General features: G+C 41.1%; 1 protein-coding gene across 5 annotated transcripts in view; it reads right to left on the bottom strand.

The window, feature by feature from the left end:
* KDM3B (lysine demethylase 3B) overlaps nt 1-27,236 on the bottom strand; it is a 71,486-nt gene that overhangs the window by 3,049 nt on the left and 41,201 nt on the right. For 4 of the 5 annotated variants that reach the window (XM_029998313.2, XM_041119401.1, XM_041119402.1 and 1 more), the window contains 11 exons: nt 24,411-24,538; nt 23,576-23,855; nt 22,299-22,555; nt 18,975-19,241; nt 10,799-10,970; nt 7,598-7,688; nt 7,380-7,510; nt 2,167-2,286; nt 1,519-1,658; nt 1,002-1,178; nt 310-444 (listed from right to left, as the gene is read on the bottom strand). In XM_029998313.2, the coding sequence (XP_029854173.1) occupies nt 310-444; nt 1,002-1,178; nt 1,519-1,658; nt 2,167-2,286; nt 7,380-7,510; nt 7,598-7,688; nt 10,799-10,970; nt 18,975-19,241; nt 22,299-22,555; nt 23,576-23,855; nt 24,411-24,538 (1,898 nt within the window). Of the gene's footprint in view, nt 1-309; nt 445-1,001; nt 1,179-1,518; nt 1,659-2,166; nt 2,287-7,379; nt 7,511-7,597; nt 7,689-10,798; nt 10,971-18,974; nt 19,242-22,298; nt 22,556-23,575; nt 23,856-24,410; nt 24,539-27,236 lie in introns of those variants that run through there. The other variant, XR_005931158.1, reaches the window with a different exon arrangement.

Raw genomic sequence — 27,236 nt, 5'->3', positions numbered from 1 at the left:
ATTTAATAGTTTGGGTTTTTTTTCTGCTACACTTCACTGTCATTCAGGATTCAGCTATTTAAAAACTTACTGACACATGCACTAGTGGGAAAGTTCTCTGGAAATCCAGAAGTTCATTACTAGTTTTTATTTACATAATACTGTAGACATAGGTGCATTAATTATTTCTAAAATACTTGTAAAATTAGAACCTCCAAAGGTGTGGAAAGTTGTTACTTTCTCTTAAATCACTAGCCACATGTTTCTAGTACTCAACAAAGCTGGCAAAACACAGGATATATTTAGTGACTACTGTCATAAAATGGTTACCTGCAGTTTATCCTCGTGGTTTGTATGAGTATTAGACAGGTGCCTGAACTCCTGGGTCAGTCGGAAGCAGTGCTTCACATGTTCTGGAGATACAAAATCTTCTGCCACTTTAATGCAGCTGTACAAATTATGGACCTAAAAAAAACCCCGTATCAAGTGATAGATACATGAAGATTGAATGAGCAATACAAACCCCCCCAAAACCCCACCAGCACATATGTTAGGTTCTTCCACATTTACTTCTCAGAAACAGGAACTGAAGCCTATTTGATCTCACGCAGAATTGTGTCTAATAGTAAAACCAGAACAAAATACATGACATCTCACATGCTCCCTATTCTCCCACATACACTAGTGTTCCCCAAAGCAAGTTCTCTACTGTTCTCCACACTTTTTTGGAATTCTGTTCTCTTGGCTGAAGTTTCACTACACAGACATGTTTTCCCAGCATTCACCCTATTTTTTTTCTTTTCTTAATTCCATCACAGCACTGTACACATCATTCAGCTATTTATATAATTTTTACTAATATAATGACTAAGATCCAATTCAAGTAGTTCCTTAAGAACCGCATATGTAGAAAAAGGAACATAAGTCAGCAATATTAACTAACAGTTATTTTGAAGTCCCAGTTCTGTTGTGCCTCAAATTAAATTCTATTTGTCAACATAGCCTGGAGTTGGCAAACTTACCTGATGGGGAGCACCTGCAGGAATGAACACAGCATCTCCGAGGAACTGCACTATTGCCCAGCCTTGTACACCGTACTCATCATAGAGTCGCTTACGTAAGGTCTGGTCCAAGTACCAACTTTGGTCATGAATGGGGTCATGATCTGGGGGATTTTCTTGGCCTTGTTCTTCTCCAACCTAGAGCCAAGATATGGGGTAGGGGTGAAACCATGACACAGCACCTTGATATTGCTGGCTTACAAAAAGCTCTGTACCAAAAAACATAACAAACAAACTATTTCAAGGTAGGACATTACTTTCATTAAGCTCATTTAGGTCTTAACAAGTGACACGTGCATTAGTATGAAGATTCTAGACCAGGCTGAAAACCTGGGAACATAATAACTATTAACATCCTCAAAGACAGCATCAGAATACCTATACACTTGATGTTGATAGCAATTTGTATCATTCAGCTGCTGTAAGCAAGCTAGTCAAGGAATCCTGTAGGCTCAAGCCTCCTTTGTAACCAACATACCTTCCGGAGAAGTTCCCGTATCTTTTCAGCATCCTTGGCAGCATAGATGTGCCACAATGCTCCAGGTTTCTCTCTTCCTTCATGGATTCGCTGCTTTGTTACATCATCAGCATCTCCCTCATCAATTGTTTTCAGAACCTCTAAAAGGGGAATCCACATAAAAGCGATATGATTTCAAAGCTTCTGATTTTTGACGTATAGAAGAGGAAGGAGCATTGTGAACCGCTAAATTCAGTCACACTGCTACCGCAACTGCTGCATCATACAGGGCCCTTTCTAAGCACATCAAGCTTCATCTTAACAAAATTCAGGAAATGTGTCAATTGACAGCTAATCCCAAAGCTCAGTCATGAATTCAAACTGAATTAACTACAATTATTTAAATACAATTAGAAGAACGAATAATTTATCATCCCTTCTCCTCCTTTCTTCAGAGAGATACCTAATTTCTAGCAAAACTCTGCTGCTTCCACAACTGGGAACCAATGAAGCATTACTGCACTTATTAAATATGTGCTGCAGACATAGCAAACTGCCTGGGTTATATCTCATAGATATGACAAGCTTAAACAACAGAAGGTACAGTCGTCTTTCTCACACACACAATTGATTTTTAATGGACAGAAAACAGCTTTCCTCAAACATTACCATCATCATGGGTCCCTTCCCCAATGGGAATCCCAACATACACCATGACATTAACAGCATCCGACACATCCAAGTGCAGGTTTGTGGTACCAACTCGTCTGTCTTCTGCAGTAATTAAGCCTATAATGGAGTGTAAAATAAAATCAAATTCTCTTTAAGCTCTTATAAAAATAACCTGCCTGAAAGATCTTTCTAGAATGCTAACTTTACACAGCAATGAGAGCAGAAACCAATGTCAAGGGACAACTGAAGTAGTTATTTTCATGTCATGTGTGGCCTAAGTAAAAAGTTTACTGGTAACTAGTATTTTTATTTTACAAGAAATAGAAGCAGCAAATATAGTTCACCCAAGTCATGAGAAAACAAGCATTTTAAAAACAAAGCCTGAACTTGTACTTTACAATTTTGTCTCTCTGAGGGTCATTTATAGTCTGTAGTAGGGAACTTGGCTTTCATAACACAAAGTTAGTAGGCATTCTTCGGCACTGTTTTCCTTTGCTTGGAGGTACAAGAGATTAGATGTAAGGAAGTTCTTTACTGTGAGGGTGGTGAGACACTGGAACAGGTTGCCCAGAGAGGTTGTGGATGCCCCATCCCTGGAAGTGTTCAAGGCCAGGTTGGATGGGACTTTGAGCAACCTGGTCTGGTGAAAGATGTCCCTGCCTATGGCAGGGGGGTTGGAACTAGATGATCTTTAAGGTCCCTTCTAACCCAAACCATTCTATGATTCTAAGAGAAACCCCAACTGCTGTAAGTGGCATTAGCATCACACTGTGTGCAGCAAGTCATTGGACTGTTACAAGTATAAGCCTCCAACAGTTTGTTATTTTCTCAGCTGTCAAATTCATATGATCAGCTGAATTCACAGCAGTTATAGTCCAACTCATCATTAACAATTCAGATTAAAATTCAGTAAGGAATAACACCTGCAGACTCAAGTGCTTATACCTTTATGTATTGGATGATCTTATACCTCTCAAGTGGCTATGAGTAACAGAGAGATTTCAAATGTTTGTTGCTTAATTCCTTCACCTTCTGATATAACACATTCTTCTCTCTTCCTCTGACCCATCAATAGCACTCACTCTCTCTCTCTCTACTTTTGCTTTACCATCTCCTCTAGCGAGTAACATGGAGAAAAAAATTAAAAGATTAAAAAAAATCTTTGTATCAGCAAACACCAATGTCAGTATGACCAGAGACTACTGGTTATATTTTAGGATCACCACCGTATTTATCTCTTTTCTATTTAAAATATGAGCTTCTGGGGACATGAACTCAACTCACTGTACAGTACGTATCATAACAGACCAGAAACAGCAGCTAATTTAGACAGTTTGTAACTTTAAAATGCTAAGCACATGAAAGACTTTACCTCACTATTGAGAACTTTTTTCCCCTCACATACTCGGGGAAAAAAAGCCATATATTTACAACAAAAATACATTTAATGCACTAGAAACGTTACTCTTTTTCACTATTGTCCTGGTTTTGGCTGGGATAGAGTTAATTTTCTTTCTAGTAGCTGGTATAGTGTTATGTTTTGGATTCAGTATGAGAAGAATGTTGATAACACACTGATGTTTTCAGTTGTTGCTAAGTAGTGTTTATACCAAGTCAAGGATTTTTCAGCTTCTCATGCCCAGCCAGCAAGGCGGCTGGAGGGGCACAAGAAGTTGGGAGGGGACACAGCCAGGACCGCTGACCCAAACTGCCCAAAGGGGTATTCCTTACCATATTACATCATGCCCAGTATATAAACTGGGGGGAGTTGGCCTGGACAGGAGATTGCTGCTCAGGAACTAACTGGGCATGGGTCAGCAGGTGGTGAGCATCACTTGTTTTGTATATTCCAATCCTTTTGTTATTATTATTGTTGTCGTTATTATCATCATTATTAGTTTCTTCCGTTCTGTCTTGTTAAACTGTTCTTATCTCAACCAACAAGTTTTACCTTTTTCCTTCTGATTTTCTGCCCCATCCCACTGGGGCGGGGCGGAGGAGGCGGGGGGGCAAGTTAGTGGCTACGTGGTGCTTAGTTGCCGGCTGGGGCTAAACCACAGCAACAATAGATAGAACTACTGGTTTTATATCTAGGTCCACCCTTTGTCTGTAAAGCAACTAAAAGCAAAAAGATACAAAACTGTTTTTGAAGACGGACCTAGCTAATTTTTTTCTTTTAACTTGAAAGTAAACAAAGTGTAATACTTTCTCTCTTTGGACCAAGACCTATAGATCTAAGAAGGATCAAATAGTAGAGGGTTACATTCTATGCCAAAAAAATACTGTCAACACTCCCTCCACAAACTCTGATACAAAGGAAAGGAAAAAACTTTGACATTTGAGATAAATTCAACAAAATGAATCCATTCCTTCCATTACTAGCAACTAGCAATACACAAAGACAAGTTAGCCATGACTGATTACCTTGCTACTTGCTCCACTCATATATATATTGCTTGATCACGTTATAAGCTCTTTGGTATACAGCCTTCTTCACTCAACTTACTTGTCAAGTAATACACAAACCAAAACACTGAACACCGTTAAATACTGAATAAGCTCAATTTTCCTAAGTTCACAAACCCCTATTTTTTTTAACTCTTACTTGTGATGTCACACTGCTAAAAAAAAAACCCCAAATAACTTCACAAACACTTTTTCAGAACCGCGGTATGTTGGGTTTACCGCTTAAGTCTAATCCACACTTGGTTACTGAGCTAAAACGTTTTTTTAAAAAAAGATGAAACAATGAAAAATCTTTCATGTCCTCAGGTGAGCTTTTACTGCAGGTATATCAATAATTGGAATGCAAAACCCTAAAAAACCCTGCACCCCTGTCTCATCAACATTCAAAGAGAACTACAGAAGTTACATTAAGGTAAGTTTGCTTCCACATACTTGCTTTGCAAGATGACTCCAACTTTTTCCTTATCAGTATCACCTAACATTTTTCAGTATATACAAAGAGCAACTACTTTAAATGTTATTTATCTTACTCTAAAGCTGCAAAAGTACATAATTCCAAATCAATCAGTTATTTAAAAGTATCCTGGAACTTTAACAATCATTTGTTTTAATTTAAAAGTCTCCAAAACATGCTTTTGGCTGCAACCTCATGTGGTGGTGCATTTCCCCCCACTCTCTGGGCCCATCTACGAACTCCGGAGGTCTCACTAGGCCTTAGTGTAAGTGTAATGAGTTGGGCAGCTAAGCGTCCCTTGACCGTACCGGGAACTCTTGCATGGCTAAGACAGGGAGCTGCACTGACTGTACCAAGGACTCTTGTTGCCTGGCGGAGGTGGGGGACAGGAGTACAAATAGTCATTTCCTGACAACCTTGGGACACATCTCAGTTCTCTCCTGACAACCTTGGAGCATCCCATATGTGATCTTAAGTCATTCTCTTACAGCATTGGAACATCCCTTACTTGGATCGTAGCTTGAGTAAAACGGTACCAGTGCTACTGGAATCCCAGTAATTTGCTGATGACTAAAGCCAATCATCTCATGAACCTATGAACAGTGGTACCAAGTGAGACCCTTTGAGTTCTCCTAGGCTGCAGCGAGCTGGGACCAGCATCTCCCTCTGAATGGGATGCCTCTCAGAGCTCACAAACTCTTCAGTTTGTGAAGATCGAAGGTCTGTCACTGAAAGCCAACAAGACTTGGGCTGATACTCCCTGCTCCTTGAGGCTCAACCCTTCGCCCATTGAGAAAGATGCCAAAGCATTTGATGTGAATATTTTCACTGACCTCGAGGGGAATTTTGAACAGGTATACCTCTTTGACTTGTGTACTTGTATATCTCTTAGTGTCTTTATGCATGTGTGTGTGTACTAACCTGAATGTTCTATAGCAAGTATATTACAAAGATTGCTTTTCAAATCTATACGTAAGTCACTGTCATAAACTTTATTCAAACTGAATGAATCTCAGGCTGCTATTATACTCATAATCCCTTTAGACAAACTGTTGCACAAGTCCAGGACTAGGAGTTGATCCAGCCGCACCTAAGCTCCATCAGTAGTTTAGAAAGCAAGGGGTTCTTCTCTGAACCTTGTGACTCAACGGGAAGGTTTCCTTACGCTTTTGTATCCCTTTTATTAGACATAAGCTGCTGCCCATGTCTGGGACTAGGAGTGGATCCAGTCGCACCTAAGCTCCATCAGGAATTTAGAAAGCAAAGCGGTCTTCTCTGAACCTCGTGACTCAACAGGAGGGTCTCCCCTACCTTTTTACATTCCTGATCTCTGTACCAGTAATGATAAATCAATTCTAACCTGATTTTCCTTTTTATGTTTTTCAATCTTTTGTGTCGTCAGTCTCTGTATACATAACTTTAGTTTGATTCTAACTTGATTTTCCTGTGTATGTTTCATCTATGTATTAAGTAATAGAGTGAACCTTGCCATTGAATTTTGTGAAGTCACACTTTTATAAATTCCTATTAAATCATTTTTGCTAATACCCTTGAAGATGATTCTTTAAGCGGTCCAATCCACTTCATTTCATGACACCTCAAAGTCAGTACATTAAGGAACTGAAATAATTCAAGTTGATACGACATGCATTAATTGTTCATATATCCTCCACGCTCTGCTGTATTGATAATCATTTGAAAGTTTAACGCTTCACAACCCCACGCAGGGTATATGTTCAGACAAAGGCTTCCTCCATTTGTATGGTATTTACCTACTATGTAATTACAGTCTGAAGAGGACAAAACTATCCAATTCAGGTAGCTGACATGGTTACAAGTTTTCTCTTGAACGTTGTCAGTTGTCTGTGTTGTTAGACATGGGTTAAGAAAATTACAACCCTGGTCGGAAACATGAACGCACAGATTGAAGTACCCAGAAGCTGGCTAATTTTTCTCTCAAATGCATCAGTTGGTCTCAAAAAGATATTAATTTCTCCTTGAACCCCGTATTGGTGTTATGCTTATTATGTGTGTTAAATAATAATTGTTTGCAAACTTGACTTACCATATGTACATCTCTTGGAAACCAAAATGCAAAAAAGGGCACACCTGACAAAGGACTAGCACAGAAATACATCACAGGACCCATTAAAAAAAAAAATTACAGTATGCTCTAGGATAAGCGCTGAGTTTTGATTAATGCTACACCCTTGCATACGCCCTAAGTATAATTAAGATTATAATAAAGAGTCACAAAAAAGTCAACATCTGCAGAACTATTCTCACATACCATAGGCATTGTACATTTTGGGACCCAAGTCAGGACGGACAAAGTAGCTTGGCAGCCTAGAAGCCAAATTCAGTCTGCCATCCCTCTTGGTATATTCAGGAAGAGGGAGATTTTCCATTAAGTCCTCAAACCTAGAGAGCAAAAAGAGAACAAAGGCATGTTTTCCTCCTGTAGTGCCTACAGGACTGCTGTAGGCATTGATACTAAGGTTTACTTACCGCGTAGGCATCATATCTCTAAAGTCCTCCCCTGGAGGCCAATCCTTTAACTTTAGTACCATTGGCTGACCATCATCTGACCTGAGCCGTTCTGCAAGAAACAAATGAAGATTTCTTCATGTAGTATCTTTTTACCACAGCTCATTACCTTGTTTAAGTCTTTTGTACCAAGACATCTTACATTGCACAGCAGAACTGATCCTGATTTTTCTTTGGGCTTCCAAGCATTATCATAGTTTGACGAAACAGTTTAACAATTAGATATATAGCATTACCTACAGCAGAAGTTTGACAGATCTTGCACAGCTGCTAAGTTTTAGAATAGCTTTTATTCAATTTCAAAAACAAGCCTTTCCAAAGCATTCTGCCTTACGACTGTTACCAAAGTCTAAAGGAGTTTTATCTTTCAAGAGAAGTGGTGCTTCTATAAAATTAAAGTTATTGGTTCATGCTCTGAAATCAACCCTAACCTCAGTAAAGCAAGAAACCACGGTACACCACACTCAAAAAAGCTAAATGGCAGGTGGTTACTGAGGAAGACAGCCTTTAGTTTTTTTAAATTCTTATTTGCTGGAGTCACAAATTAGCGGGGTGCCTAATTCAAACATTTGTTTTTCACTTCAAGAGTTGTACGTGAGTCCTGACTGGTAACAGAGAAAGCTGGTAGCACAGAAAGATGACATTACGTACGCAACAGTGGGTGTACGATATGACAGCACTAACAACATCAACTGCTGTTTTGCATCAGATGTTACAATGGCTAAAAGAGTATATCTGGAAGTGGTACGTGGAGCAGCTTAGAAGACACAGCATAACATTTGGAGAGAAACAAAGTTCACTCTTCTACCAGATTCTTCACAACTCTTCATGAAGCCATCAGTTGGAAAACAGGGTGTACTGCAGTCTGACACCTTCATATCCCCTTTTCCCCAGAAAGTAACGTCCTTCACCACTTCCTACTTTACCAAGGATTGTCAGCCAAACATAAAGCAACTGATCTTACCCGGACCTAGCAGAACTGCTGACAGCATCAAAAGAGAAAGCATACTTAAGAAACTAGGACTTGGAGACCTGTGAATCACATCTGCCTTATATGTCAACAGGCTACAGAAGACAGCCTTAGTTTGCAATATAAAACAAATGATTTTATTGAAATTAAAAGGAATTAAGAACTGCAGATATGTAAACCAAAGTAACCGATTTAAAGAAAACAAATTTTGATGAGCTACAGATTTTAGAGAGGCAAGTGAACTGAAAAGCTCAAGGACTTGAATTTAAAGATGTTTCAGAACTTCCCGTATTCAAGATTTTGAACTCATCAAGGATCTTTGTTCCAAACAAGAAGAAACTTGTAGGAAGGCTATTCAGAAAGGACAGAATGAAGAGCTACCTTGAGGAAAACATATGGATCTGACAAATTACACAAAACTGGACAAAACCCAGAAAACATCTGATCAGCAAAAGAAAAGCAGGTCTAAGAAGGATCAAACCAAAAAGTTAGACCTGCCAAAAGTCCACTCAGAACTCAAAGATATTAAAAGTGAACAGCACAAGATTAAAATTAACTGAAGTATCATCTAGAATAATTAAGGGATTATCTCAATACCACCTCCAAATTCAGTGGCTGTTCTACATCTCTTAAATAACTTAATGCAAGTGGCGGGGACCAGCCACACATTTGAGAAATCTAAAATTCATGTAATGCAGAGAAGTCAGAGTCATTGTATAAGTCACAATTTTCATGTGAGTTAGTGTGTGAAATCCTGGACTAGTAGCAAATAATACTCTTCTAAATTGGGGATGGCACATGGCTGAAAAAACACTAAATAAAATGTATTTAAAAGAAACTAGCAAAACTGATTGCGTTTTCCAACCTAGATCACTAACATTTCTCATATAAAGTGTGGTGAAGGCATTGTCTAAAAGAAAGGCAGCAGCTTATTTTGCTGAAAGGAATGTATCTGTCTGGAGACAAACTACAAATAACATTTCTCTAAGATAACTTGACCCATACAAATTTACTATTTTCATGAATGACCCTAGCACAAAAGTGAAGAATTTGTGAGGTTTCCCAATTACCATTAATACACAGAAAGACCACACCATTATATCCTTCTAGGCCATTTATTTCTGAATAATAACAGAAATAGTATGAAATTTAACAGTACAAAATACAAAACTCTTTACTTTGAACCATATAAAAACCAAGTCAAAAGTTGGGAGCTCTTTGATTGGAAAATGACTAGGGAAGGGAATATTCTTGGTCTATAAATCTCTCATTTAGTTCGCCGTTGAACAAATATTCCATTACATCATCCAATAGTTCACCATTTCTGCTATGTGCACATAGCAATAAATACAGAAAACGTTTTATACACAACACTAAAATCAGCAACATTGCAACGAACCGTTACAAATCTTAACACCTGTAAATATAAGACCACGCTGGTCTAGGTATATACAATCTAAAATAGAGCACTCTGCTTTTCAGAAGCTCCTTAATCTGACCAGTTATATCCCCAGGAATTTTAACTGGTTAGCTTCCACATCCACACTTGACAGAAGGTTTTCTCAAAGAACTCAAGCATTAAGTAATGTGTTATCACATGAGGTATGCATACAGCATTGCTATTCATAATACATATGAACTTGCATTTGTACTCGCAGATGATCTACTATAAAAATAATTTGCAATGTCAAGTTTACTTCATTGATGTATTCTACCAAGTCTGAGTTTTAGCATCAAAAGCCTCAGTCTGTTTTAGCTCTGCAGGTTCCCTTTAGTTTTACAATAAAACTTGAGGTTGGAAGGAGAATAAGGGTAGTCAGATTACTTACTGTCTTAATAACAGTGACTGATGATTAATTTCACTGAGGAAAATTGAAAAAAAAAAAAAAAAAAAAAAAGGCAGTTTCCCATTAAATTGGTCATCTTTTGATACATCAAAGTAACACACACCAACATATTGTAGTATAAATGAAGTTTTCTTGGGCAGCCCTACCCTGATCTTCACCAATAAAGTATTTTCTAGGGTGCACTACATCTAAGGAGCAATGGCTTCTTTGGACGAGACTGATAGCTATTGGGATTTTTAAAAAATTATTATTTTTTATTTTTTGAGAAAATAGGTGGAAAAGGAGGAGTTGAAGGTAGCAAGACAGACTGCTCAGTTAAACTAGTCAGCCATAGATATTACTTACTAGATATTATCTCAAAGCCATCCCAGAAGTCACGCACTTTCACGTCTGAAATTATGGCACAGTTCCTGCAGTTCACCAAATCTACATCTTGATCTCCAAATTCCAGGCTGAAAGCTTCTGGTTTCCAAAGCTCTGACTTCAACTTCTTATGGACACCAGATACCAGCACGGGCTGAGAATACAAAGATGAATGCTTACTCCACCATAACCAAATTTCTTACACATGCAGCCAAACTTTCTTAAGAGCTGAGACTCCTGGCTACCATCGTACAAAAGACACCATAAATCTATTTTCATCCATGTCTGGTTTTTGTGCATCAAACAAATAACCAGAGTCAAAGCAAACTTCAGTTCCAGGCCATGTGCAGTTGCCTTAGCAGTGGTATTGTATTAGACTTACTAAGGCAAGTGTTTTAGGTCTACACAGCAAGGTGGTGGCAGCAGGGGTGGGCTCTGTGAGATGAGGCTGGGAGCCACCCCATGCTGGACACAGATGGTTCCACCTGGCTCCAACAGACCCATCGCTGGCCAAAGCTGAGCCCATAAATGATGCTGGTGGCGCCTCTGTCATAAAAAAGGGTAAAAAATGCTCCGCAGCTGCTGGGGGAGGGAAGGAAGTGAAAGAAATAACTCTGCAGACACCAAGGTCAGTGAAGGAGGAGGGGGTGAAGTTGCTCCAGAGATTCCCTTGCAGCCCGTGGAAGAGACCATGGTGAGGCAGGTTGCCCCCTGCAGCCTGTGGAGGACTACAGTGGAGCAGATGTCCACACTGCAGCCCATGGAGGACCCCACACTGCAGCAGAGGGAGATGCCCTGAAGGAAGCTGCAACCCATGGAGACCCCACACTGGAGCAGGCTCCTGGCAGGAGCTGTGGCCCTTGGAGAGAAGCCCATGCAGGAGCAAGTTTTCTGGCAGAAACTGTGGCCCATTGGGGACCATACTGGAGTAGTCCCTTCCTGAAGGACTGCAGCCTATGGAGAGGGCCCATGCTGGAGCAGTTTGTGAAGGATGGTATCCTGTGGGAGGGACTCCACGTCAGAGCAGGGTAAAAGTATAAGGAGGAAGGAGCAGCAGAGACGAAGTGTTATGAACTGACCGCAACCCCCATTATTCTCCATCCCCACTGTGCTGCTCTGAGGGGTGAGGAGGTAGAAGAGTCAGGGATAAAGGAGTAAAGTTCAGCCTTTGGGATGAAGGAGGAGTGGGTGGGGGTAAGGTGTTTTTAGCTTTGTCTTTGTTCCCCACCATCCTACTCTATTTTTAATTGGCAATAAATTAAATTACTTTTTCACAACTTGAATCTGTTTTGCCTCTGACAGCAATTGCTAAGTGATTTCCCTGTCTCTATCTTGACCCACAAACTTTTCCACCTTACTTTCTCGCCCTGTCCCGTTGAGAAGGGGGAGTGAGAGAGCAGCTGGGTGGGTGTCTGGCAGCCAGCCAAGGTCAATCCACCTGTGGAAGTACAGTGGGTGTTGAGTCCCACCACCTCTCCTTTTTTTAGCACAAATGCAACTATCACTAGAAACAGCACTTGTAGTAAAGTCTTCTCATATGAAATTTTCATATTTTGATATTAATTTTTTAACTATTTAACTCATTCTTTATGTATAATCATGGATCATCATTAATTCCCTAGTACAAAACCAAGTAGCAGAAAAGTAGCTGTTCACTTGCAAACAGGGTTTTAAGATGTATAGGCTAACCAAATATATACATTCCACACTGAGATTTGAGTGGCCTCTCCCCATAAATGCTCAAAGCATTTGCTAAACTAACAATACTAGGAAAGGGTATACCAGACCTTCTCACACTGGCCAAGACCTCCTCATTTCCTCTCACCCTGCAATCTCTCTAGAGAGAGTTACAAGACTTGTGAGAAAAGGAAGAGTACGAAGTGAACTTGCACAGGGACTACCCCACTTGAAGAACTCTAGGTTTAGTAACTGCTACCTATGTTCAAATGACAGTTCACATGTCTATGCAAGTTTGAATCAATTCCAAGCTGTGTCCTATACATTCCCTATGATCTGAAGGTGGATCTTGGGTTTATTCATGTGAAGACCTCAGTTCAACCCTGAGGAGCACAGATGCCCCTAGATGTTCTCGTAGTATCAGCATGTTAGGAAAAGATACCTACAGAGCTATAGACAAACAACTCCAAAGTTATGTTGCTTAAAAACACTCCAGTAACAAACCACCGCTTCACCTGGATTGCCCAATAGCCTCTAACAGGACCAGTATCCATTTTAGTCCCTAAGTGAGGACAACTATTCATTCAGAAATGAATGGAGGAATAAAAAAACAACAAAAAAACCCAAAACAAAAAACCAAAACATAAACCAAACAACTTTGGGGATAACAGAAATGGCTTTGGTTTTCAAATATAACACAAGATAGCCCTTAAGTTCTAGAACGCAGCAATGAAACCTCAACTCCAAAAGCCTGAAGTTTAAGAAAACAAAAAGGGGTTGTTACTTTACTCCTGTCAACTTCAGGAAAAAAAAAAAAAGGCAAAAAACCCCACAGAACCACAGAAACATTTAGGTTGGAAGGGATCACCCTCACACTAAAAAGAGTGTTTTCTTGTGTTCACATTGAACTTCATGGGTTTTAATTTGTGCCCATTGTGTCTTGTCCTGTCAGTGGGCACTGCTGAGAAGAGTCTGGCTCCCTCTTCCTCATTGCATTTCATCAGGTATTTACACCATTAATAAGATTTCCTCCCCACACTCTCCCAAGCTTTCTCTTCTCTAGGATGAACAATCCCAGCTCTCTCAGCCTCTCTTCACACAAAACGTGTTCCAGTCCCTTAATCATCTTTGTGGCCCTTTGTTGGACTTGCTCCAGTAAGTCCACACCTTTCTTGTACTGGGGAACCCAGAACTGGACACAGTACTCCAGGTGTGGCCTCTACCAGAACCAAGTGGAGGGGAAGGATCACTTCCCTTGACCTGCTGACAGCGCTCTTCCTAATGCTGCCCGGGATGCCGCTGCCCTTCTTTGTCGTGAGGACGCATTCTTGGCTCACCTCCTTGTCCACCGGGACCCCAGGGTCCTTCCAGGCAAAGCCACTTTCCAGCCAGTCACCCCCCAACATGCACTGCTGTAGGGTGTTACTCCTCCTGAGGTGCAGGACTTTACATTTTCCCTTGCTGAACATCACGAGATTCTTCTTGGTGCATTCTCCAGCCTGTCCAGGTCCCTCTGAATAGCAGCACAACCGTCTGGTGCATCAGCCCTTTCTCCTAGTTTTGTATCATCTGTAAATTTGCTGAGGGTCTATGAACTCTGTCCCATCTAGGTCATTAATGAGGATGTTAGATAGTACTCAACCCAATACTGACCCCTAAGGCACAACACTAGTCACTGCAATCACAACACTCTGAGCATGGCATTTCAGTCAGTTTTAAATCCACCACACTGCCCACTTATCTAGTCTGTACTTCAACAGTTTGTCTGATGACATTATGGTAGCGTCAAAAGCCTTATTAAAGTTAAGATAAAAAACATCGAGTGCTCTCCCCTCACCCACCAAGCCAGTCGTCTCATCACAGAAGGCTACAAGGCAGGTTAAGCATGATTCAACCAGCATTCCTGAGCCCCTCTTCAGGACTGTATCCCATGGGATTCTTCCAAGCAGATATCTGAAAAGGTGGAAGTCTGCTCTCCTGAAGCCCAAGCTTGTGGCCTTGCTTTTTGGCTTTGCTTCCTCCTCTCAGGATCCTGAAGGAAACCCACCATCTGATACTCCTTGCAGCCAAAGCTGTACCTTACCTACAGAACAACCATCTCTTCTTTGTAGGTAAGCATGAGGTTCAGCAGAGCACCCTTCCCTAGTTGGCTCCTTAATCAACTGTGTCAGGATGTTGTCATCAACACACTCCAGAAAACTTCCGGAGTGCTTGTGACCTGTTGTGTTGTTCCTCCAGCAGATTATCAGGGTGGCCCCATGAGGCCCAGGAAATGTGAACATAGGGCTTCCTCCAGTTGTCTGAAGACGACCTTATCACTTTTTCTTGATTAGGTGGTCTGTAGCAGATACTTGCCACAATGTTGCCCATGTTAGTCTGCTCACTAATCCTGGCCCATAAACTCTCAAACAGCTCATCATCCTTTCCTCTGCAGTTTCATGCATTCCAGCTGCTCCCTCACATAAACAGCAATGCTCCCTCCTCACCTTCCTGGCCTGTCATTCCTGAACTGTCCTTCCTGAACAGCCTCTACCTATCCCTAGCCATACTACAGTTGCATGAGCTATCTCACCACTTCTCTGTCATACTAATGAGATTGTGGCCACGTAACTGCACACTAATCACTCCTGTTTGTTCCTCATGCTGTATGCGTTAGTGTACAGGCACTTGAGAAAGACACCTAGTTACGCTGATTTCCCAGAAACACTCAGAGCTTTCCTCACAATACTGTGATGTACACAGTTCCTTACTTATGTGCATATGCTTGATGTGGACATCTTTCATCCCTGTTTTCTTAAGTATGAGATTTCTCCTGTTCACAACACCCCATGCTGCTTGCTTGCCAACTCAAATCAACTAATTCCTTTCTTGATCACTGGTCATACTCTCTGTCCCTTGTCATTCCTGGCTTACAGCTCTCCTAATCGGGTTGGCCAGCCTGTTGGCAAAGGTGCTTTTGCCCCACTTAAATGGATCCCATCTCTTCCAAGCAGTCCTCAATCCTCAAAGAGGTTCCCATAACCATAAAACCCAGAACGCTGCTGTCAAAACCAGCTGTGCAAACAATGGTTGACATGCAGGATCAGTCCATCCCCGTACCTCTCACCGGCAGGATTAAGAAAACCACCTGGGCTCCATGGCCTTAACCACTAGTCCCAGAGCCATATAGTCATTCTTGATACTGTCCAGGTCTCCCCAGCAGTTTTGTTTGTGCCAATACAGAACAGCAGCAGAGAGTAAATGTCTGAGGGACAGACAAGTTTTAGCAGTCTTTCCACTATGTCCCAATGTGAGGCCGTGACAAGCAGCAAACCTCCCTAAGATAACAGAGTAGATACACTGATCCTAAGTTTAAATATATTCCCTGATCCCAAGAGGAACTGTAACATTAAGGCAATGGAATGGTTTTAATCATATACTACAAAAACCTAGGGATAATGGATGAGGAGTAAAATAACAGTACCTTTAACAGGATGGGCAGAAACTGCTGCCAGGTAGACTTTAAGCTGATGGATAAACTAGTCTTCTTCAGTCCAGGAAAATAATGACAAATTTTGATTCCTGCTGTATACTCACTTGACCACTTGAACATAGCAATTAAAAAAAAAAAAAAAAAAAAATCTACTTAACCTAGTAGAAACCTTGCAGTTATTAAGCAGAGAATTTCTCATGGAAGAAAGAAAATGTTCTCTCTAGTGAAGAACACAGCTAGAGTTGCAAGATAAAAGGATAGAGGACTTGGTTGGCACGCATCTCCTGCAGATCTGCTCTCAGACTACAGGGAGAAAACAAATAAAACCTTCCAACTCTGCCCCAAGTCTTCAGTATCTCAAGAAAGAGAACACCTAGCATGAAAATTCAGAAAAGAACAGGTTGCTATAGGATGAGAATCCCGACAGTATCCCCAAATGAGCAACGACCATGTTCAAGAGAGCAAAATACCCTTGAACAGCTTAAGAAAGAAATAATCCTATGGTCTCCCAGTGACTTCTGGGATAAGACAGAGTTTAACTTATTTCTGACAATTTCTAAGACAAAGTTGAAAAATGTTGCTCTTTCTGCACGACACAGAGTGCCATTCTTTATCCAGCCATTAAGGGAAAAGAATTTTCTCTTTTAACGATTTGGGATGCTACCATAGCTAAGATCGTCATGTGGCTCAAATCTAGTGTCTAGCGTGCATTTATTGTGCTAGGGAGGGTAACTAAGAGGTTTTTTCCAACTAACCTTTTCCAGCCCACAAAATTGGAAGGGAAAGATTATTTGGGGAATGGTGGTGGAATTAATGTTCTTTGACTTCACTTTTAAAGGTGCAGCTGGGATGTACAGGAGGATGTTAGCCAAGGGAGAACTGTGACAGATCAGAGTTTGTTGAGAGAATCTCTGCTTGAAGAACTTCTGTTTAGAATAGCCTTGTCAAGACAGCAATGCCTGCCTGGGTCACCTGCTCTCTCTTGTGCAGGAATGAGAGGTTCAGTTAGATCGCTTCCCACATTTTAGCAGGGAACTCAAGCAAGTGCAAGACGGCTGGAGAATCCTTGAATATGCAAGGGACTTGCCTAGTCTGTTACTCTACAAGGGGTCCTCTGAATGATAAAGTCATCCAAAAGCATCCATAGCACATCTTGGGGCAAAGCCTAAAACAGAGGGTCACAAATAGTACATGAGCATGACAGCTGTAGCCAGAGCCTCAGAATGTGCACCAACTCGGAAGGCAATGCACACTGCAAGCTACACATCTGACAGAAGATTGGTAATCACATCTCTAGACTCCATAAGGAGCCTCCCAGGATTCATTAACAGTCAAGAACCCCACAGCCACATGCAGCATCTTGCACCTGGTGATTAACCAGTTTCATTTGCAGAGAAACTGACAAACGCATCTTTTGTAAGTATTTTGTAAGTATATATTTAGGATCCTCCTCAGAGAGACAGTATTATTTGCTGACAGAGAGGGTTAAGAAAAGTATCAGAGTATACTGACCAGAAACTAAGGAGCTCTTTGCCAAATTAGGCAGATGACTGATGCCACAGGACTGCAAAATAATGATCTGAAATCCTTCGTAAATCAGAAAGACGCAACAGGTTCAGAAGAGAGATGAGACCCCTGTGCACTCCAAGAAAATAATCAGGACAAGAAGATAACTGCAATTAGAGGGAAAGCTAGCAATACCAGCAGCAAGCTAAGTTTCTAGTCAGAGAAGCGAGGGTGTGCTGCACAGTAGCCTCTTCCACCTATTAGGAGCTGGCTAGGGGAGTCAGAAACAGGAACTGGTAACTCCGTGGTTGGTGGTGCCACAGTCGTCTCTGCAGTTCTCATGGCTACGTGCTAGTTATGCTTCTGCCCAAGGGACCCAGAAAATACCCAGTCCCATGGGATACGCTAAACTTAATTGAAAAGTACTCTACTTCCAGCAGGAATGGACTCTGAGTGCCAAAAGAGGAACACACAGCCTGATCTGTTCCTCCATCAGCGCTCAGCAGTCCACACATCTTGTGAGCAACCACAAATAAGTATGCAATGTAAGTGCCAAGAGCATTAGCACATTAACAACAGAACAGCTGACAACAAGGACTTCTCCAGAAAAGATGATGAGGGACATAACTGTCTCAGCATTCAATTCCGAGTAGTCAGTGAAGGTAACTGTGTCAGAGGTAGCTGCAGAACCAAGTGCCAAGAATGCAGTTTGAACACTGATGGACATCATATGCTGTTAGAGCTATGGGTGCACCTTCTCTGCAGCACAACTACTCATCCATTTTTTAAGATTCAACTTGTCTGACCAGGCCAATCTTAATGACTCCCTGGAGAAGTCTAAGCTGCAGCACTACGGATTGAGATCTGAAGAAGTGGCTATGCTGGCAGCAGGTCTAAGGTCCAGTCTCTTGATGGAAGCTCTAATTGGTTGATGACCCCTCAGACAATCCAGGAGAATGCTCAATACACAAGATGCTGAGTTAAAAACAATACTTCTGTTCACACAGGCTGTAGGCTCAGGGCAAGACACTGCATCAAGGACACCCAAAATTTCAGCAGAAATTACTGCATGCAGCACTTTTATTCTTGTAAATGCTGCAGCTGGAAGGAATGGACCTTTCCCTGAGGCTATAAAGCACCAAGTATGGGGTAGATGCTAGGATGCATGCAGGAAATCATAACGGATTCACTACTGGGCTGTAGTAGAGCAGGTTCAGCACAAACCACACCACAACTAAAAAGGGTGTCACCACAAACACTCTCATACTGGTAAGCTGAGAAAAACTCAATGTGCAAGAGCACATGTGCTCAAGTCAGTGCAGCACGGAGTGGACAGGGCTGCTGTGCCCCCTGTTTATAGCACTACAGCTGAAATCTTCATTCATCATATTCACTCAGGAGCAACTGGCCAATGTTTGAATGGACTTGTCATTAACCAAGGTACAGGTTAAAATTCCAGGATACTTAATAAGCAGTAAGGGTTGGCTATTTGTCATCACCCACCTGGCCTTGTTTCCAGCACTCCCTGAAGATTTTCCAGTTGTTTTTGTTGCTAGGATCATGAAGGCAAAGGAGTCTACCATCACACAGCCAAGAGTGGGAAGTGTGTGGATCCAGCACATTTAAGCCCATTACCATTTCCTTCACCTCTCTCTGTGTGTCAGCTAAATTACTAGCTCGTTTTGCAGCATCAGACGTCTTCTTATTTTCCACCACAGAAGCAATGATATGGTCTAAGAAGTTAGGCAGGCTGGCTTTACCTTTGGCCCCCTAGAAGATGTAAATCCAGAGGTCAGTTTAGTCTTGCAACAGCATACATATTAATGCATGTCTGCTCTCATTCAGATCTTAGCCACAGGCATCTTGCTATCAGAAAAACATGCAACAGTAAACAAATCAGCTCAGAGACAGGCATGTATCCAGTAAGAACAGCTATGGCCCTGTTTTATAATAATAAAGCTTAAAAAAACCTGCTACAGGCTATCTAGAAAAATATTACAGCAAACAATCATGGAATAGAAAATTTAAGTGATCTAAACTCTGCTACTTTAATGGTAAAAGCGGTACATATTTTTCCTAACTTCATTAATACCTCAACTCTATTTCCCCATTTTCCTCATTCCATTACTAAGAAAGTGAATTCAATCCTGGCACAGGTAAGCTGACAAATACAGGAACATTAAATAAACACTGACAGAGAGGAGAAAGTGCTTCCTGTATGTATAATGTTAATAGAACCATTAGTAGACAGCCTCTCTGGTTGTAGCATCAATGCTCCTCAAGGGATGTTTAAAACTCCTCAAGGGATGTTTAAAATTCAGAAGAGATTAATGACACAATCTTAAATTGTGTTCTTAACTTAAAAAAAAATAATCCTGCCTATAGGCCTTACCTATAGCAAGATACTTCAGAAACTAAATATATTTCATATATTCAACAGAAGATAAACACTAACTGGATCGTTATTCACAAGACATCTATGGGAGGGAACAGGGGTGTGACAGATTTCTGGCAGCAAAGAGCTTCTTGTTCTAGCCAAAAAACCCCAATCAATCCTCCCCCCCAAGAAAACCCCCTCAAAACCAGGGAGTGGAAGCTGAGTGAACAGTAACAGCTAAAAAATATTACTGGAACTATTTTGCCATCTTCTTTAAAACTAAAGTTCGCTAGACAGAAAATTTACCATATGCAGAGGTATCAATGTAAAACATAACACTATTCAAAACTAAAGATGTTCACTCAGTAAAAAATATCCATGGAATTATAGAAGAGTCTAGGTCAAAAGGAAGACATAGAGATCATTTGGTATAACTTTCTGTTGAAATCAGGTTAAGTTACCGTGGGCTGTGTCAAGCTAAACCTTAACTTCTCAGGGAAGATTACATCACTTCTCTGGGTAGCCTATTCCACCACTTGAATGTAAAGTGAGAATTTTTTCTTATATCCAGATAGAATTTCTCCTGAAGCAACTTGTGTCCATTGCCTCTTACCGTGCATCCTTGTGAAAGGATTACCTCCATATTCTCTATGACTACCTTTTAGATAGGGTAATATTGATCAGATCCCCAAAGCATTCTCTTGTCTAGGATGAAGAGAACCAGTTTCTTCAACCTTTCTTCATGTGTCAAGCTCTCCAATGTTTTAATCATTCATCATGGCCCTTCACTGGACCTCCAATTTTTCAGTGCCATTCTTCAGCTGGGGAGACCAAAACTGGAAACAGTGTTCCAGGTGTGGCCTAGTAAGTGCGGAGTGGAATAATCACATTCCTTGGTGTTCTCCAGCTGTATATGCTTCCTGATGCAGCTCAGGACAGTTTGCCTTTGCAGCTGCAAGGGCACAATGCTGACTCATGTTCAGCATGCTGTCCCCTAGGGCCCTGGGCTCCTTTCAGAAGGGTTACACCCCTGCTAGTCAGACCCCAGCCTGTACTGCTGCTTGGGATTATATTAGTTTTCTACAGCCTGTCTTATGCAAGTAAGACCAGATCATAACATCATCTACTTATGATGGTCTTAAAAATGTACCTTTATGCTGACTCTCTAGAGGCCATGAAATAGAAAATCTGCAGTTTAACTACTACAGTCAATGCTAACTACTCTTCACAATGGAATGGCAATGTTCCAGAAACACCAAGATGATTCTCTTCATGAGCAGCAGTCTATTATTCCTCGCAATCTGACTGACACAACTGCTGTTCCTCAGGTACATTTTGTTCATATACATTCTATATGAAGCATCCAGGCATTCAAGTGGGGGATTGGACCAGAGTTCCCCACAAGTTCTTTCAAATCTAAATTACTCTGTGAAGACCAGAAGCCAAGAAAGTGAAAAAAGACATTACACAATAGATCTTATTCAATGTTGTCAGAGAATGCATAGAGTTGCAGCGACAGGAATACAAGTTGAGACAGGCCCTCTGAAGTCTTGAAGGAATAACTTGCTTTAAAACAAGTGATCACAATTTCTTTGCCTGTACTCAGTGATGAGAGGGGGCAGGGGGTGGAAGTATTATTGGATTCACTTTCCTGTAGCAGTGACATATTTTCCCATATAGCCTTACAGTTCCCTCTACCAAAACCAAACAACGTGAACTGTTATTAAGGTTCCATCCTTCCAGCCTGACATGGAGGAAAAAAAAAATTCTGCTATGAGACAAGCCATTTCATCATCTTCCTCATTCTATCTGCCTAAGCTTTTAGAGAAATTATTCTCCAAGAAGAGCTAAGCCTTGATAAATTCCACAGAATCTATCCTTCCCTTAAACTAAATGCTTTTAACATTTAATTCAAATACCATTGATTTGTTCAGGTTTTTTTAAGTTTATTTCCTCCAAAACAGATTAAAGAGAAACAAAGTATGCTTATTCCAGAATAAGCATCCAGAAATAGCAACTACACCCTAAATTCATATTCTATCCTAAATGTGTTTCAAGTATACCTAAGTTGTTTTAAGAAACTGGTTTGCTTATAGGTTTTTGTCTTTTTCTGTGGTATGCTCTTGCAATATTTTGAGATATAGAATTTAAAGTGAGCTTTTATAGCGGTGCTGATTATCAATTAAACAGTTTAAAGGCTATATTTAACTCACTCTCTTGGTCTCTTGCAAGGAATAGCTTCTCCACAGCAGTAGTAAATCAAACGACAAACTACCAATTAGCATCAAAATTCTCTAAAACTTTGTGGGGTGGTGAGTTTTGGTGAGATATTGCATTTGTTTCAACATTTAAGCATAAGATACTATAAAAACATTTAGATGAAAACTGTTAGATCATCATGAAGTTCTTTCCTAGAACAGATATCATTGAAGGAATAAAAAATTATTTACCGTAGAAGCTGCAGAAAAGACTGGAGGAAAGGGGATTCCTGTGTCTAATGGGACCTGAGGAAGTTTTCCTGGCCCCGTGTGTAGCAGATCTCTGAGGCTGGAGCCTTCAGCTTTGTTGCTAGATGTCACTGGGCCCAACAAGAGGCTATTAAACAGCTTTGGGGTTAATGGGGAAACCTTTGTACTGGTGTTGAAGGAATCCAATCCAAAGGGTGAATGGGATTCTTTATTAAGCACTGACCTCAGTGATCCTGATTCTGCAAGATAAATATCAACATTGGGGGAAAAAAAAAAAAAAAAAGGAAAAAAGAAAAGAAAAAAGGCAAAGTTTAAATGATCACAAAGTTCTCTGAAATTATTCGCTCTTGCATTAAATAGGATATTGACAAAATCTTGTGATAAAGGTAAATTATCACTGCAACAGTGAATGAGGCACCTCAAAGATAATCGAAGACACCATATACTTCAGATAGGTTTTACCCTTTGTATGCCATTAAGATTTTGAACAGCACAGTAGATCTGATCTGAAAGTGCTTGATACCCATGAAACCACAACTTTGTAATACGCTCAATTAAAAAACATTTCCTTGACTTTCCAAATTAATGTTTCGATACAAAATATTTCAAATTTTAATTGTAGTCGAAATATTACAGTCACTAAACCCTGCAAAAGTAGCGGAAGAGTTATCAACATTTAACATTGTCATATAAAGTAGTTCTTGCTAGATATATGGACAGGAATAAATCCTCTGTTAGTCATGCTACATCTGACAACTGGGACGTGCATTCTGTAAACAGTTATTTCATAGAGAATCACACTCAAACTATTGAGTATTAAAGAAGTTCTAAGCTTTCATCTGACCCTCCAAGCAGACTCTCCTCTCTCAAATCCTTGGAAATGCACCCTTCACATAGCACACAAAACAGCTTTATTTACTTCAACAGTTATAAAGTGACAAAGCTGCATCTGAAATTAATTACTACCATTTTACATCAGGATACCAGCTGCTTATTACTTAGAAAATAAATACAAAAACTGGCACTGAAATAAACTGGGAGTGACAAGACAGTATTTTTATCTTCAGCTGTATCATCATCTTTCCAGCTTTAAGTATTCCTAAGATTGTAAAAGAAAACTGGTTCTAAGAGGCAAAGGAAGAAAAATGACCACGTTCTTTTCTATTTAGGGCTAGGCACTCTCACAAAGAATAGCAACCAAGCAGTAGGTTATCATTTATCTTTTAATTCCAACCCCAGAGGGCATGTCTTCTGCTCACCTTTTGTTTCCTCTTTTGCTTTTTGTGTTGCTAAATCTGCAAGCCAGTGTAAGGCTGACGATGGAGCTGTTTCCGGACAAAGTGGTCTGTTAGTCTTTATTTCACCAGTGTTATTGGTTGGTAACATCTCTGTTTTTGCAGACTCTTCTATCCTACTATCAGTTGCTTCAGATTTTGGAACAGTGTCCATTTCTAGTTGCCCCACTCCTGCCGTCCCTGCTCCAGTGGAAAAGGTGCTCTCATTTCCAGAGACTGATGCACTAGGATTTACAGTCGGAAGCTAAAACAAAAATGTAAACAACTGCTAAATGTTGAATAAAGGGAAGAGGTCAACTTGGGAGACATTTTAGTTATCCAATGCGTTGGGTTTTGTTTGGTTTTGTTTGTTCATTTGCTTTAAGCGCACAGTAGAGTTCCTTTATGCTTAACACAAACCCAAGCTCTTCTACTTCTTTTTTTACAGGAGGCCTTTTTGTGTGAACAGTAACAGAACTGCTCCACATTCAGCATAACATTCAGGAACCTTAACAAAATAAATACACATGTTGCAAGCTACTCATAGTGGTTTGTTTTAAGATACAGCATCAATATGAATGGCTTCCTACCCAGCTTCTACATAACAGTATTAGCCCAAATATCCACTTGGTAAATAACAGCTGCAGCACACATCCTCGAAAATGTCCCAGAAGATTTTTGCTAAGCTAAAACACTCAGAATACATATAGAGAAAATAAAATTTGTGTTTCACAATAGATTAGTCTAAAGGATCTAACGTTTTAATAGATCTTAAAAATGTAAATGTCAAACAAGGTAATTTCAGCCTCAGATTACATACCTGTGATATTCCATTAGTGACAGCTGGTCTCAATACTGATTTGTTCTGCCGGTTAATACATGGACAATTGGCTTTAATACCCCATTTGCCTCGTGCTGCATGAACCATGTCTCCAATATTGTAAAGCGCTTGAAATAAAGTTAAAATCTTTTAATATCACATGTAAAGAAATCTAAAAACAAGGCCTTAACTATAATATATATTCAGAGGGGTGGGTTTTTTTTAGTATTACTGCTAAGAATCTTTAGGATCACATGCTATAACAAGACACTCGTCTCTTAATAGTGTGGAGAACTGTGTTAACACTAGACTCACGATGTCACTAAGAGGCTGCCAAGCCTGGCAAATCCTACAGGTTATCATCTACTCCTACTATTCCATGTAGGGTCCAATGAAACTGCAATGAGACAACTTCGAACCATCAAGAAAGACTATATAACCCTTGGAGCAATGTTAAAAGGATCTGAAGCACAGGTGGCGTTCTCCCCTATTTTCCCAGTAAGAAGAAGGAGGTAATGAATTGAACAGGTGAATGCCTGGCTGCATGGCCAGTGCCATACTCAAGATTTTGGCTTCTATGATCACAGATCTACCCTTGAGAAGCCAGGTCTCTTGGGAGCTGATGGGATTCACCTGCCCAAGCAGGGCCAGAGAGTCTTTGCCAACAAGTCAGCCAGACTTACATGGAGAGATTTAAACTAGATTTAGTGGGGAAAGGGGATGGAGATTTGAGCAACAGAGAAAAGCCAGGGGCTGCTGATGTATTAGGAACCAACAGGGAAACACCTATGAAATGCCTCAAAGGAATTTGGGCACATCCCTCTCAAGAGGTGACAAGGTTGATAGCCCAGCTGAAGTGCCTCTATGTACCAATGCATTCAGCATGGGTAACTATAGCAGGAGGAGCTGGAAGTCATTGCACAAGTAAAGAGCTACAATTGGATGAATCGCACAACTGGAGCACTGGGGGGGGTTGCTCTCTGCATAAAAGAACGGGTTGACTGCACAGAGCTATCCTTGAAAAAAACAGTGATGAGCAGGTTGAGAGCTTATTGGTAAAACCTAGGGGCCAAGTGTCAACAAAAGAAACCTCACTGTTGGTGTTTACTACAGGCCACCCAACCAAGGGAAGCCTGTTGACAAAGCGTTCTTACTTCAACTACAGGAAGCATCATGCTCACAGGCTCTGAACTTGATGGGGAAATTCAGTCACCTTGACACCTGCTGGATAAGCAACACAGCAAGCTGTAAACAGTCAAGGAGACTTTTGGAGTGTGTTGAGGATAATTTCTTAATCCAGGAGACAGACAGCCCGACCAGAGACGCATTACTGGACATGTTGCTCACCAACACAGAAGAACTAATCAGAGATGTCAAGATCGGTGGCAGGCTGGGCTGCAGTGGTTGTGCCCTGTATGAATTCACAATCTTGAGGGATATGAGCCAGGTGAAGAGTAGAGTTCAGGACACTGAATTTTAGGAGAGCAAACTTTCAGTTGCTTAAGGAATTAGCGTATGGCCCCCCTGCCCCAGGAAACTGCCCTCAAGGACAAAAGGAGCCGAAGAGAGCTTGCAGCTCTTTAAGAATGTTTTTCTTAGAGTGCAAGAGCTGTTAATTCCCACATGTAAAGAGTCAAGCAAGGAAGGCAGGAGAACAGCATGGGTCAGTAAGGACCTCCTGGTCAAATTAAAATGTGCAGTCAGGCACGGTCCCCAGTAACTGGAAAAAGGGAAACATCACACCCAGTTTTAAAAAGGGTAAAAAAGGAGGACCCTGGGAACTACTGACCAGTCAGCCTCACCACAGTGCCCAGTAAGATCATGGAGCAGATTCTCCTGGAAGACACGTTGAAACATATGGAAGACAGGGAGGTGATTAGAGACAGCCAACACAGCTTCACCAAGGGCAAATTATGCCTGACTAATCTAGTGGCCTTCTTCAGTGGAGAGACTGCATCACTGGACACGGGAAGAACCACAGATGTCATCTACCTAGACTTCTGTAAGGCCTTCAATACAGTCCCCCAGAACATTCTTGCAGCTAAATTGGAGAGATATGGTTTTGATGGATGGACTATTCAATGGATAAGGAATTGGCTAGATGGCCGTGTCCAAAGAGTTACAGTTAACGGCTCTATGCCCAAATGGAGATTGTTAACAACCGGTGCCCCTCAGGGGTCCATACTGGGACAGGTACTCTTCAGTTTCTTTATTGATAACATAGACAGTGGAATCGAGTGCACCCTCAACAGGTTTGCAGACAACACCAAGCTGAGTTGTGTCTAGCAGTTGATATGCTGGAGGGAAGGGATGCCATCTAGTAGGACCTTGACATGCCTAAGGAGTGGGCCCACATGAACCTCATGATGTTCAACAAGGCCAAGTGCAAGGTCCCACACCTGGGTTGGGACAACCCCTAATATCAATACAGGCCAGGGAGTGAACGGATTGAAAGCAGTCCTGTGGAAAAGGACTTGGGAATACTGGTAGATGAAAAATTAGATATGAACCAGCAATGTGCACCTGCAGCCCAGAAAGCCATATCGTATCCTGGGCTGCATAAAAAGAAGCGTGGCCAGCAGGTCAAGAGAGCTGATTCTTCCCCTCTGCTCTACCCCACCTGGTGTCCTGCATCCAGCTCTGGGGTGCCCAGGACAAGACAGACATGGACCTGTTGGAGCAGGTCCAGAGGAGGGACATGAAAACAATGAGAGGCCTCTCTCCTATGGCACCTCTCCTGTGAAGAAAGGCTGAGACAGTTGGGGTTGTTCAGCCTAGAGGAGAGAAGGCTCTGGGGAGACCTTATTGTGGCCTTTCAATATAAAA

The sequence above is a fragment of the Aquila chrysaetos genome, chromosome 22 (assembly GCF_900496995.4).
Source record: "Aquila chrysaetos chrysaetos chromosome 22, bAquChr1.4, whole genome shotgun sequence".
Classification (NCBI taxonomy): Eukaryota; Metazoa; Chordata; class Aves; order Accipitriformes; family Accipitridae; genus Aquila; species Aquila chrysaetos.
This window is presented reverse-complemented; position numbering and strand designations above follow the sequence as displayed.